The sequence below is a fragment of the Solanum lycopersicum genome, chromosome 2 (genome assembly GCF_036512215.1).
Source record: "Solanum lycopersicum chromosome 2, SLM_r2.1".
Classification (NCBI taxonomy): Eukaryota; Viridiplantae; Streptophyta; class Magnoliopsida; order Solanales; family Solanaceae; genus Solanum; species Solanum lycopersicum.
Window position 1 is genome coordinate 68712392 of NC_090801.1, and position 14299 is coordinate 68726690.

A 14299-nucleotide genomic window follows, 5' to 3' on the forward strand; every position below is an offset into this window, starting at 1 on the left:
ATGAATTCTTCAACATTTTTACACTAAAGTTCAAAGGTGAGATGATATTGTCCTGTTAAAGAGGAAAATAAAGAAGAGGAAAAAGGTAAAAATGAAAAAATAAATAAAAATATAATAATTCAAAAGAATCAAATAAAAGTAATAGTATAAAATAAAAGAAATAAATTAAAGATGTAAATATTTTTATTGCAATAAATTTCTCATAAAATATAAATGTGTAGTTGATAATAGATTAGCTGGGTAATGACTATTTTCTCATTAAAAAATTACAACCACTCTCTCCAGTATTTGTGGAAGCATGGGTCATACTAGTGATAATTAAAGTGCATTTTCTCGAAAGTCATTTATAAATGTTTGTGTGAATCATGATTTTGAACATAAACATTATCTTATTAATGACATGAGGTTATAATATAATTTATAAATATATATTAAAAAAACTAATAAAAATATTGGAGAGTTCTTCAATATTACTGGTTGAATAATACTTATTGTTATTGAGAAAGTTTAGTCATATTTTGTGAAATAATAATACATATGTTAGCAAACTTTATATGAGATTGAATTTTAAACTTTCCATGAGATCAAAAATATTTTCAATCATATTTTTGAAGAGAATGCTATTTTTTATATATATAAATAATGTAATTCAACAAGTATTCTACCATTTAATAAAAATATAGCCACAACTCTCAAACATCACAAAGAGTACAAATAACACAATTATTAATATTCAATATGCTATGTGATTTTACCTTTGTTTGCCAAATAAAAAACAATGAAAGATAAAATAAATCTTTTGATCAGAAATATAGTTTAATAAATTATTAGAGAAACATTCGTAAACAATCACTATAATAAATTTATATATGTTTTATAGCTATAAATTGCATATTTTCGGATTGTAGCTACGGTTTAAGCAATCTCATTTGTATAAAGGTACATCTGTATAATTTAGTTGTTTTAAACAAATTCGAAAAAATGAACTTATACTATTACAAACATTAAAAGTGTAAACAATTCTACAAACTCAATTATACAAAAGTTGTACAAATTTTTGAATTATACGAAACTAAAAGGTTTAGCTGCGTCATTATAACTAAAGTAAGTCGCGAATTATAATTTAGACAAATTATAGCTATGTCAATGGACCATCATGTAGCTTGCCAAAAGAGTGCGGTATAGTTTTTGTTATATATTTACTCTATATACATCAATATACACAAATTTGAGTAACAAGCCTAATATACAATATGTGATTCTTGATTAATGTAGGAATAAATTCCAATTTCCAATAAGACACCAAAGTAGACGAGAATTGTCAAGATGATACAGCAACATTGGTGAACAAATTAGCATCTCCCAAACAAATTGCATTAATATACTCTTGAGGACCATGAGCCGGCATGCCTGGAAATACTAGTCCATACAACCTAAGTGCTTGTAGAAGCAAGTTTTCTCTGTATTCTGCTCCATACAAATATGGAAGAAGAAAGCTTCTTACCAATTCCCACAGTGCATCCACCCTCTTTGATATTAGTGATCTCACAGAAAAATAATTCCTGTCTGGTTCTTCTGACACAATCTATTGCACATAATGCAAAAGTTCCGATTAGTAATCTTGAAAATAAAACTGATCATTAAAACAATAAACACATTCGTTGGGTAGATGATAACACTCAGCTTATAGTATCTCAAATGGTCAATATTTTTCAACAAAGAAAGTGACTTTTTGAGATAATAAGTATTAGTTGAGTGACTATCTGAGAAATCAACTTGTACATATTATCTTTTTTGTGGTTACCTTTCCTTCGTATGTGCTGTTATAGTAAAGGCATGTTCCGAAGTGTTTAAAAAGCATGATAGAGTCATCATAAGGCAATCTGGGCACAATATCATGACTGTAAACAAATCTATAATATTCAACGCCATAATTCCTGAAATTTTCCTTCATGAAGTCGCCAAATTCGGCATCACCTACTCTTGGCTGCCCAAATGTGTAAATTGCTTCCAATCTTTCCAGTATAAAAGTCTCGTCATGAAATGCAAGAACTGCTGCAAAAAGAACTGCAAGCGCACCGCCTAAGCTGTGTCCTGTTAGGACAAACTTTGTTTGCTTATTTTTCTGAAATATATCTCTTAGTTTTTCCCTGATTGTGTAGTATGCCAATGGGCGTTGATCGTCTTGTGTGATATTGGGAAGCCATTTTTTATCTTTCTGTAAGCCCAGAGCTTTCATGAAACCGCTGTGGACCTTGCCCATGTCCTGGAATTCGTACCAAGATATGTCGAAATCTGTACTCCAATCATATGAATTGAAGGGTTCTGTACCTCTAAATGCCACAATTATTACGCCTGGACAGCGAGTTTTATCATGAAATAAGAATCCTTGAGTTGATTTCTTTTCGTGATATTCTGCCAAAGCACAAGTTTATGTTAGAGAAACTCTAATCAAGGCTGGAAATTGTTCTGCATTTGTTACACTTCCAACAATAGCCAATTGTACGAAAAGAGATGAAAAATGCGATAATGTTATGTTAGCATTTGGCATATTGTTTAAGCTATCCATTCTAATGAACTTGTATACTTATCTTACCATTCCAAAAATCATAATAACCCAACAAATCCATCTGCCAAAACAGCAAAATACGTACATATTAGTACCAGAGTAAGACAGTAGTTGAACAAAATAGTGATTATCGTAACACGATTAATACTAACAAATACAACACACAAGTTTTAAAAAGTACTCTTTATTCTTTTTTCGGGCTAATTGAACTAGCTAACTGAAAATGTGAGTTAGAGGACCTTCCATTGATCTTCAACAGTTGCTCGAATGAAGGCTTTATTCTCGTAGGCTACTTTTGATGCCACTGCAGAAAGCGCAACAATATACGTTTTATCCCCTGGTTTGAACTTCTTATGAGAATTCACTCTCTGGTCTATAAATCCAATAGTAGAGAGATAGCTGGCTGACTCTTTGTCTGGCATCTCTACCTTCCCTATCAACGACAATCCGGATTAATTTCAATTTACCCACATAACCGTAAAAGTGAGAAAAAAAATAGTATAAATTGAAGCAAATTGGAAATGTCAATTAAGAAAATTAAACTGGAATAACCTTGTAGGACTCTCAACAATAATGTAGGAAGGCTTTGGTAACTAGCAAGAAGATTTAGGCAGCTCTCTGAAGTTGAACCAAAGAAAAACAGAGGCTTTGAGATGAAATGAAATGCTTTTTGCACGGAGACCGAGAGAAAGATGTATCGTCGACGCTCAAAGGCTATCTCTTTCTCTGTCCAACTTTCTATGAATTTCTTGCTCTTAAGATCCCCTGAGAACAGAATACGTATGAGATCCAAAAGACTTGTTTCATCTGGTTTCAATTGAAGGTACTTGTTGCTACTCACACGTTCCATGATGCGTCTGATTAATTAACTATGGTAATTGGATCAATTTTTATTCTACTGAAATGAAGTAATGCCTTTGCAGATCAATCATTATCAAGTGCTAGCTTATTTATAACTAATGTGCACCTTGGATCTACTTTATTTAGCTTAACGAAGAAGAAAATAAAAACAGACTTGATTCTGTCTCTTATGCTTTTAGAAATCTATGGAATTTGCGTTCAGGTGACACTTTAGCATCTTTCAGGACATATGCCAGGCCAATATTATAGGAGTATAGTAATGGAACAAGTTCAAACAGGTGGCAATATATTAATATTATATTATTCTCACTCAATGTCAATCTTTTGGAAATTCTATTAAGTCTTCCAAGCTACCAATTTGAGAAGGCACATGAAAAGGATTCTAAGAGTGATACCATGGAAATCTACCTGTCCACGATACCTGGACGATCTTTTCCAGATCAAAAGTAGTGTGTAGTGAATCTTCGAGACTTATCGGATTAGGGCAACTAGCTTGTACGTTGGGAAATCTGTTTAAAATTATGAGTTAACATATATTAGTAGCAAAGTGGAGACGAAGATCCTTTCTGCCTCCCCAATTAAGAATATCCACCATCCTAACAAAAGTGCAAGTTTAGAACTCAAGTATATATTCCATTGGATAAAATGAATTTTTCACTTTGTTCTCCAAGGACTCGATTCAAGCTTCAAATCAATTAAATATCTAATAATACATTGGTGCAGGGAAAAACTAATATGTAGGATAAGAAATTCTAAAAAGCACACACTGGGTAGTTAATTATTTTATAATTATGCTGGTACTATGCCAATCTTTTGATACTTTGCAACGTCTTCAGTGGAATGATCAGATGATCCAAGCCTGGTAGAGTTAACATAATCCTGAGGACAATGAGCAGGCATGCCTGGGAATAGCAAGCCAATCACTCTCATGCATAAAAGAAGCCCGCCTTCCTGATACTTTCGTCCGTGTACACATGGTAGAATACAGCTTCTGATCAGCTCCCAAGCTGCGTTTAACATCTTTGGTATAAACATTAACAGAAACGACCCATTCTTGTCTGGTTCTTCAACTAAAATCTGCATTATTCAAACAACATATATTCGTTCAGGATAAGGAGTTAATAAGTTAAGAACTAATTAGTTAGATCTTATTTTATTTTATTTTTGCATATGTAGATACAAGTCGAAATTTACATCCAAATAAAGTAACATTTTCATGGACTAAATTTGTTTAAAAAGAGGTAGAAAAAGGTTCTTACTTTTTCTCTGTAGAGGCTATTGTAATAGATGCAAGTTCCAAAGTGCTTGAACAAGAAAGTAGAATTGTCAAATGGCAATCTTGGTACCATGTCATTGCTGTACACAACTCTGTAGTATGGAACCTCATGTTTTGTTAATTGTCCATTCATATATTCAATAAAACTTTCATCTCCAACTCTTGGTTGACCAAATGTGTAAATGCCCCCTAATCTTTTCAACAGCCAAGATTCCTCATGGAATGCTAATATTGCTGGAAACAAAATTGCAAGTGCTCCACCTAAGCTGTGACCGGTAACTAAAAACCTTGCCTTTTCATTTTTCTCCAGAAGTTGTTTGAGCAATTTTCTTAGGAAATAGTAGGCTGGAGGTGGCTGATTAATATTATTAGTATCAGTTTGTACAATATTTTTGGGCCATCCCAGGCTCTTTTGTAAGCCGAGAGCTTTCATAAATCCGGCATGGACTTTGCCCATGCCGGGAATGTCATACCAAGAGAGATTAAAGTCAGAAATCCAATCATCAGAATTGAAGAATTCAGTTCCTCTAAATGCAACAATAATCAGCTCAGGGTCCACGCTTTTATCTTGAAGCACGAATGCTTGTGTTGTAGCTTTCTCTTGATAATCTGTTCAAATCCAATAAAAAAACAAAATAAGGAAAATTCAAGATAAGGAATAATTTGTTCCCTACTAAAACGACACCCACACATCATTGATGATGTGTTCAATTATTTCTTGTTCAATTCGAATTTACAAGCAAATTTGGATTAAATTCAGATCACAGGGGTGGTGCTCCCCATTATGTGATTGATGCTTCAAGTAGGTGTAGGGTCCCACAACGTGTGTGTGCGCATTATTTGGTCTCCTCGCTATGACCCCCGGGTAATTTGTCTCACGACCTTTTATTTTCCGGCCCACCCTAAAAAAGATTAATATTATTCATTTATCTTTCAAAAAAATAACTCAAACTTTCAATTTATTAATTGATGATAAATGTATTTAATTAATTGAGTAAATTTCACTAGTTTCGTTTCATAAGTTAATAAGACTTCAAAAAATTTATTTTATTTTTTTGATAGAAAGCAAGATACATCTCAGTGGTTGGGCTAGAACAATCCTATATAGATTATAAAATGTGGGTTAAAATTACTAGTTTTGTTTTATGTCAAACATTATGCATCAATCATTTAGTTATAAGTGAACGTGCTTTCCTTTTCGATTTATAAGAAGTAAGGAAGAAATCGGGGTTTAATATTTATAAATAAATTATAGATTATTACATGATAATAAACTATTATTATATTAAATATAAAATGAACTTGAGATATATAGTAGAGTATTAAATATTAATATTGATCATTTTTATTTAATGTTAATTAAATTGTTTGTTAATCTAATTTCGCTCTCTTTCATTTTTAGAGAATAACCCTAAAATAGAAAAAATGATTATTCTAGACAAAAAAGAATGCATATAATTAGTGGTAGTATTATTAAAGATAAATGTAAATTATTTTAAAGCTCAAACCTATATATCTTAGCACACAATACTAATAAAGAGGCTACTGTCATAATTGTTCTTTAAAAAAGCAATAGTACAAGACTGTGAGATAGAGCTCAGCTCACGGTCTTATTTGAAGTGTACAAAGGTTTAAATCCTGCTATTTTGTCCAATTCATAATAAAAGTATTTTATATATAGTTTTATTATTATAAATTGATTTACATATATTTTTAATGTTATAAATATTGTTCATATATATTTTTATCGTTATAAAATTAATTTGAATTTTTTTAAAATTGTATATTAAAAAAAAATTCACGTATAAATTATTTTTTTGATTGATAAATATTATTTGATTTCTTATTCATACTTAAGTGTCATGAGAAACAAAACAGAATGTGAATGAAAACGGAGAAAATTTTTTTGAACTACATTTATTGGTTATGTTGTAATATAACTTTAATATCAATAAAAAGCTATGAGGCATCTTTAATAACTTTAAAGGAAAATGAGTGAAAAAATAAAAGAAAATTGACAATCAAATAATAAATTCAAGTTAGCCGTTGAATTAATTAAAAATGATTTAAAGTTATTTTTTCATTTTGATTTGAGAAAAATTATGTATGTAAATCATTTATATAACTGTAGCGTATATATAAATAACTTTTACGACGAATATATATATATCAATCTAAATGGCAAATTCGAGAAATGTATCATATCATTTGCCTATTTAAAAATAGTTATACATAATGAACAGCTCTAAATATAACTTTGAAGCAAAATAACTTAAAAATACCCCTATGGCAAGCAGATATGTTGCTGGTTCAAACTCCCTCTTATAGAACAAGAGAAATCGAACTTTACTTCCAATTGTAAAATGAGATTATTTTTGTTGTCACAAAATAAAAAGGGTAACTTAATTATATTATTTTCAATAATTTGAGCACTACTCCGTGATATAATCACTATGTTTGCAAAAGCTTATACATATTATTAGTAGGAGTAATAAATATCTTACCATTCCAGAAGTCAAATGATCCCACCAGATCCATCTGCATAATATTGAAACGCAAGATCTGAGCACATCCTTCTTCATTAATTATTAAGAAAAGAGAGAAATAAAATGGATGCCTGAAAACTTTTTCAAGTCTGATTTGTAAGAAAAAAAAATTAAAAAATATATTCATCTTAAGTTTCCCAAAAATGGAGTTAGAAAAAATAAGGTTGCTCCCACCCTACCTCTCTTAGTTATTACATATAGATAATCCCTTTGTTCCATTTTCTTTTTTATCGGTTCCAAAAAGAATATCACATTTTTTATATGATTAGTATTCAAAAGTGTTTTTTACTTTTGTTGATCCCACTTAATTTTAAATAGTACTCTAATATATTTATGAAGAGAGAGAAAAGTGAGTCTACTTTTGAACGACAATTTAATAAACAATTCAAAGTCTTCATTTATTTCTTAAACTCCGTGGCAGGTCATGTGATGTCACATAAAATGGTATAGAGAGTGTAATAAATATTAACAAAAACAGTAAGTAAAAAACTAGAAAACATTTTGGTTCATACCCAATATGTTAGCTCAGGTAGTTTACCTTCCAATGATGGTTGACAGTAGTTTCAACATATGCTTTGTTCTCATAAGCTGCTTTTGCAGCCATCATGCTGATTCCTTCATCATATCTTCTACGTCCTCCAACATTCTTACTAAAATCCAGATCAACTCTTTTATCCAAATTTCCAATAAATGACAAGTACGCAGCTGATTCCTTATCCGGTGATACAGCTTTACCTACAATTATTGTTCATAAATATCAGTACTACAGATCTAAAAGAAGAAAAAGTATTGGACAAAAAAATAAAATGCGTACATATTAAGGATTTGAAAAGAAGACGGAAGAATCCGCCATTGACGTTTTGAAGGTTAAGCCAGTACTCAATAGCATTGCCCAATCCAGCTAAAGGCTTAGCAGTTGCGAGTAAAATCTTCTGGACTAGTATAGATAAAAATATAACCCATCTACGTGACAAAGGCTCCTTAGTCATTTCTTCATTAGGGCAGTCGATGAAGTCTTTTTGTCCCAATTTTTTACCGGAAAGTAAAAGTTTTGCCAAATCTAATACGCTACATTCTTCTGGCTTTAGCAACATATAGTTGCTACAGAAAGATTTGTTGCAACTATTGCTCGCCATATACTGCAGATCGATGATTATTATTTGGTAAAGTAATTTATTTATTTATTTATAGAAGAGAAGTGCATTCCAGCTTGTATTGTATGGGTCTATTTATACTACTAGTACTAGTGAGAGGACAATTTTTGGAAACTTTTATTTCTACGCTCTTCATTATGTTTTAGGTGAAAATGGAGACATAGGTGGGGTACAAAATTATCGAGGATTAGAATAGGGTAAATCTAACTATGTAGATAAAATCTACACGTGTTACATGTTTTTTTTTAAATAATAATAAAAAATTATCAGGTAAAGTGCAAAATCAAAAAGGTAGAAATCATCAGTAGCGGCCGGTTCCTGGAAGCATTGGCAATTATAATTTTAGAGAAATCTTACACATGAAAAAGATGCAATTTTATTTAGTCGAACTTATTATTTTAATGGAAGGTATAAAATCAAGACATATACACTAACTTATATAATTAAGAAAAATTGACTACCTAACAACCATTGTATATTATCTTTGATATTAAACGAAGAAAAAAGATATTAGTACTGTATAATTTAAGTTGGTGTTTGCATAGTAGGGCTATATGCCTTTTGTTTATTAGGCACAACATCTTGAATATTGAAAAAGTTGGATTGTCAAATATACCTCTCATCTATTTTGTTAATAATATAATGATTATATTATTTAGTTTTATATAAGTACTTGATTATGTATATTTACCTTTGATATGACTAGGAGAATGATATAAACCTACTGGACCAGAAATTATAATGATAAATATAGTGTCTAGATCAATTTTAATTTCGATATGTTAACTAAGTATCAAGTAATTCGATTAAAAATATCATCTAGAATTTTTTGTTTCTAACAAATTTTAAACTTGAGATCGCAGGATTCTCGATGAATCACTGGGCCAATTCGAAACTATAATTAGTTACTAATTACTAAAAGAAATGATCCATTTGTGTAATAATTTAAATTAAATAATCAACTCAATCAAATTCACGTGTCCTGTATATTGTTTGACAAATCTTGTCTGATTTTGGTCTAGTAACGTAATTCTTTATTATATATATTACTGTTCCACCAACCTGTTAGACTTTTGGTATTATCACATTTTAAATTAAGAGTAATATTTAAGAGCCAAAGTTAATTATAGCAAGTTGTTTAGATAATAGTATTTTTTTTATTCATTTACTCTAGAATCAAATACATAGACATCATCATGTGTGGATATCCATCAGGTGTAAACGTGTAGACATCTGTAATGATTTTTTATTTTCATATGAAAAAAAAAAATAAAAGAGGCTATCTCCTCCTGATTGTTTGGATTATCGTTGATATTAAGCGAAGATCTTTTTTACTTCAAAGATGTGATTTTCTGTGTAGTTATTTGTTAAAAATTAAAAAGAATAGTTCATAAAATGATGATCTGTTTCGACAATCTCAAGTTAACTTTTATAGATAAACCACTTAAATATATAAAATGAATAATTTTGCTTTGTTCTCCAAGGACGCGGTTCAAAACTTCAAAACAATTTAAATATCTACATTGGTGCAGGGAAAAACTAATGAGTACGTTAAAAAAACACAAACTCGCCAATAATTATACCAATCTTTTGCTACTTTGAGACGTTTTGAGTGATCCAAGCCTGCTGGCATTAACATAATCCTGAGGACAGTGAGCAGGTATGCCTGGCAGTAGCAACCCTACCACTCTCATGAATAGAAGAAGCCCACCTTCTTGATACTTCCATCCGTTTACACATGGTAGAATACAGCTTCTGATCAGCTCCCAACCCGCATTTAACATCTTCGGTAAAAACAGTAACAAAGCCAAACCATTCTTGTCTGGTTCTTCACCTAAAATCTGCAGTAATATTCAAAAATAGTTTGATACATCCATATCTCTCTGGAGAAAAATAAAATAAATTTGAAATAATTACTTGTTTTTTGTAGAGGCTATTGTAATAGATGCAAGTTCCAAAGTGCTTGAACATGAAAGTGAAATTATCATATGGTAATCTTGGTACCATGTCATTGCTGTACACAACTCTATAGTATGGAACCTCATATTTCGCTAATTGTTCCTTCATATAATCAACGAAATTTTCATCTCCAACTCTTGGTTGACCAAATGTATAAACGCCCCCTAATCTTTTCAACAGCCAAGATTCCTCATGGTATGCTAATATTGCTGGAAACAAAATTGCTAGTGCTCCACCTAAGCTGTGACCAGTAACCACAAACTTTGCATTTTCATTTTTCTCTAGAAGTTGTTTGAGCAATTTTCTTAGGAAATAGTAGGCTGGAGATGGTTGATTAATATTATTAGTATCAGTTTGTTCAATTTCTTTAGGCCATCCGAGGCTCTTTTGTAAGCCGAGAGCTTTCATAAATCCGGCATGGACTTTGCCCATGCCGGGAATGTCATACCAAGAGAGATTAAAGTCAGAAATCCAATCATCAGAATTGAAGAATTCAGTTCCTCTAAATGCAACAACAATCAGCTCAGGGTCCACATTTTTATCTTGAAGCACAAATGCTTGTGTTGTAGCTTTCTCTTGATAATCTGTTCAAATCAAAATATATATATATGAGGAAAAATCGGAAGAAAGAAAAAATGGAGGGTAAAATCCTATCCGATAATTTTATTTTTTTTGGATATCTAAGCATGTTAAAATATAATTAAAATAATACAATATGATCTGTGTTATTAAATAGTAAATTTTAAATCATAAAAATAATTTTTTTTGTGAATAGCTTTTTAGCTTTAAAATATGGCATGAAGATCTCCCTGACAGAGATTTGATTCCCATACAAATAACAAAGAGATTGTTAATAGGTTGACTAACGACAATTACACTATTTGTATATTGTTAATGATCATCATAATAGGATTAAAATATTGTTTATGATGATCGTTGCACCTAATTGATGCTTTAATTAGGTGTCTGGGTCCCACCATTATTCTTAGTGGATTAGTTAGTCTCCTTCATATGGTTTTGGCCCTTTGGGCAATCTCGTGAGTTACTTTAACACTCAAAATTTATCTTTTTATCATGATGCAGCATGTATCTAACTGGTTTAGATCATGAATATGAATATGATAATCTTAGATCATTTTTTTAAAAAAAAGAATAGGATAATTTATTGATTAAAATGTTGGGTTATATTTTTTTACTTCAAATATAATGTGTCACGTCGTTAAATAATTATTAAAATATATTTAATTTAGACTTTATATTATATAATGATAAAATAGCTATACTAAACTGTTTATTCTACTACAAAATAAAAATAAATATAATTTTATTTTATTATTCTCGATGTTTGCAAAAGTTTACCCATTTATATCTTACCATTCCAGAAATCAAAGGAGCCCACGAAATCCATCTGCATAAAAATGGAACACAAAATCTGAGCACAACCTTTTCATTTACAAGGGAAAAAAAAGAAGAAAAAACGGATGTATTTAAATTGTATATATTTTTCTTAATAAATAGAAAAACAATTTATTTTTTTAAAGTGGAAATAGGAAAAACGAATTTTAATAAATATCATTTTATATTCCTTTCACACCTCTCTCTCACTTGAGCAACCCGACTGTGTCTTACATGTGCTCTACAGGCCCCTTTTGAACGGTTTCATTCTATTGTTGCTTGTGATTCGAAGAGTAGATTTGTGCTCAGCTGGATTCGTTGGACCATTTGGGACTATCTCTTTCTCATATATTCTTATAGTTATTGCATAGATTGATATACAACTATTTTAAGAATACTAAAATTTTGCTTAAATAAGTATATCATCTATATGGTAAATACATTTTCGTACCAAATACACCCAATATGTTATATGTAAGGTAGGTATTTTACCTTCCAGTGTTGGTTGACAGTATTTTGAATCCATGCTTTGTTCTCGTAAGCAGCTTTTGCAGCCATTATGCTGATTGCCTCATCATATCTTTTACATCCTCCAACTTCTTCAACAATCTTACTAAAATCCAGCTCAAATCTTTTATCCAAATTTCCAATAAATGACAAGTACTCTGCTGATTCCTTATCCGGTATTACAGCTCTACCTATAAATCGTAAATATATATATAGTACGACTCTAATAGAGAGATCTAAGTATCACATAAATTGAGACAGAGGATAATATATAGTACGTACCTCTTAAGGAGTTGAAAATAAGACGGAAGAAGCCACCGTTGACGTTCTGAAGGTTAAGCCAGTATTCAATTGTATTGCCAAACCCTGCTAAAGGTTTAGAAATTTTGATTAAAACCTTCTGGACTAGAATGGAAATAAAAAACACCCATCTACGTGACAAAGGCTCCTTGGTCATGTTCAATTCTTCATTAGGGATGTCTACATCAACGAATTCTTTTTGTCCCAAATTTTTGCTGGAAAACAAAATTTTTGCCAAATCAGATACACTACATTCTTCTGGCTTTAGTAGCATATAATTGCTGCAGAAGGACTTGTTGCAGCTACTGCTCGCCATTCTGCAGATAAGAGAAGGTTGTGTTTCAGGAGTATTATTTATATAACTACAATTCAAATTTCCATCTATTTGGAGGACTAGTCATTTTGACTTTTGATTTTTACGAAGTGGTATGAATTAACTTATTTTTAAATGGTTTTAAAGGTAATTTTAAAATGTTTAAATAAATTTAAACTCATTAATTAAGTCATAAGTACGAGCTAAAAACTAGAAGTTAAAATTTCTAACTTATTCCTTTTAATTATAAAGCAAAATTTCTAGATTCATGAATTTTGATTAGAAAGTAGAGAGACATATGGGGGTACTGCTGGCCCCTACAGAAAATTATTTTCATGTCCACTACTAATTAATTAGTCCGGTAAGGCTGTATGCTCTGTCTATATTAGGTAGCTACTTGATCCTTCCCATATATTTTACAACCAGTTGAGTTATTAAGATTTTTGCGCCATTCATTCTAATTTAATTATGTATTAATTTTCGTTATTTTTTAATTAATTTAAAAAATTAAAAAAAAATTTAACTCTATGTAAAACTTATTTTGAATGGTAAGTTTTAACTCTTTTTTTTCTTTCTAAATCATTAAAAAATAAGAACAAACATGTTAGTTGAACAAAAATCAAAATCAGCAAGAACAACATTTTCAGAATAGAAAAAGGAGTCAGTCCCATGAATTGACCGTAGATATAGTAGTGCTAAAAGTTAATAATTACAAAAAATTCATAAAAATGGATATAATAATATAAGCGTTGATATATTAATTTAATACGCGAGATATATTAATTTGATGTGCGAGATACACAAATTTGATGCAAGAGATACATTTTATACAAGATACACTAATCTGATGTGCGAGATACATTTTATGCATGATACACTAATATGATCAGCGAGATACATTAATTTGATGCGCGAGGTACATTTTATACATGATACACTAATATGATGCGCGAATACATTTTATACATGATACACTAATTTGATGGCGATATACACTACTGTGATGTATATGATACATTAATGTGATACGCAAAAATGAAAAAATTAAATATTTATAAAACTTATAAGGAATAATAGATTTCTCTATTTAATCCGTGGAAAAATGACAAGGCAGGTACCGAAATGGTAGCCATTAATGGACGTGTTAGATTGTTTTATTTAAATTTGAAAAAATTAGGTGCTTAAAATTAACTAATAAAAATATGACTAGTTGAATTCTTTTTTTAAAAAAATTACTTGCTCGTTTATTAATGCTATACCTTTGACATGAGAATCAAAAGTTAATCATTGCAAGTTTTAGGTAGTATTTTTTTTTTAATATTCATTCAACTGTAGAAACAAAAACATCATTATGTGTGATGTTACTTTTATTTTCATTAGAATATAATCAGTGGGGTGATCTCCTCTTGATTAGTTTGG

At 30.4% G+C, this 14299-nt stretch overlaps 3 protein-coding genes across 3 annotated transcripts; all 3 read right to left on the reverse strand.

Moving 5' to 3' along the window:
- Positions 1–1159: 1159 nt before the first annotated feature.
- On the reverse strand, positions 1160–3645 carry LOC101251149 (triacylglycerol lipase OBL1-like). Its single transcript, XM_019212488.3, has 5 exons — positions 3122–3645; positions 2809–3002; positions 2597–2630; positions 1805–2415; positions 1160–1585 (listed from the first exon to the last, which is right to left on the reverse strand). Exons 1-5 carry the CDS (start codon positions 3417–3419, stop codon positions 1322–1324), a joined length of 1401 nt encoding a protein of 466 aa, XP_019068033.3. The 5' UTR covers positions 3420–3645; the 3' UTR covers positions 1160–1321.
- Positions 3646–4042: 397 nt separating this feature from the next.
- On the reverse strand, positions 4043–8550 carry LOC101267367 (triacylglycerol lipase OBL1). Its single transcript, XM_004231978.5, has 5 exons — positions 8067–8550; positions 7791–7987; positions 7211–7244; positions 4690–5315; positions 4043–4507 (listed from the first exon to the last, which is right to left on the reverse strand). The coding sequence occupies exons 1-5, from the start codon at positions 8386–8388 to the stop codon at positions 4220–4222; spliced, it is 1467 nt and encodes a 488-aa protein (XP_004232026.1). The 5' UTR covers positions 8389–8550; the 3' UTR covers positions 4043–4219.
- Positions 8551–9812: 1262 nt separating this feature from the next.
- LOC101267075 (triacylglycerol lipase OBL1) lies at positions 9813–13150 on the reverse strand. Its single transcript, XM_004231977.5, has 5 exons — positions 12550–13150; positions 12253–12458; positions 11740–11773; positions 10324–10949; positions 9813–10247 (listed from the first exon to the last, which is right to left on the reverse strand). The coding sequence occupies exons 1-5, from the start codon at positions 12881–12883 to the stop codon at positions 9984–9986; spliced, it is 1464 nt and encodes a 487-aa protein (XP_004232025.1). The 5' UTR covers positions 12884–13150; the 3' UTR covers positions 9813–9983.
- Between the last annotated feature and the right edge of the window lie 1149 nt (positions 13151–14299).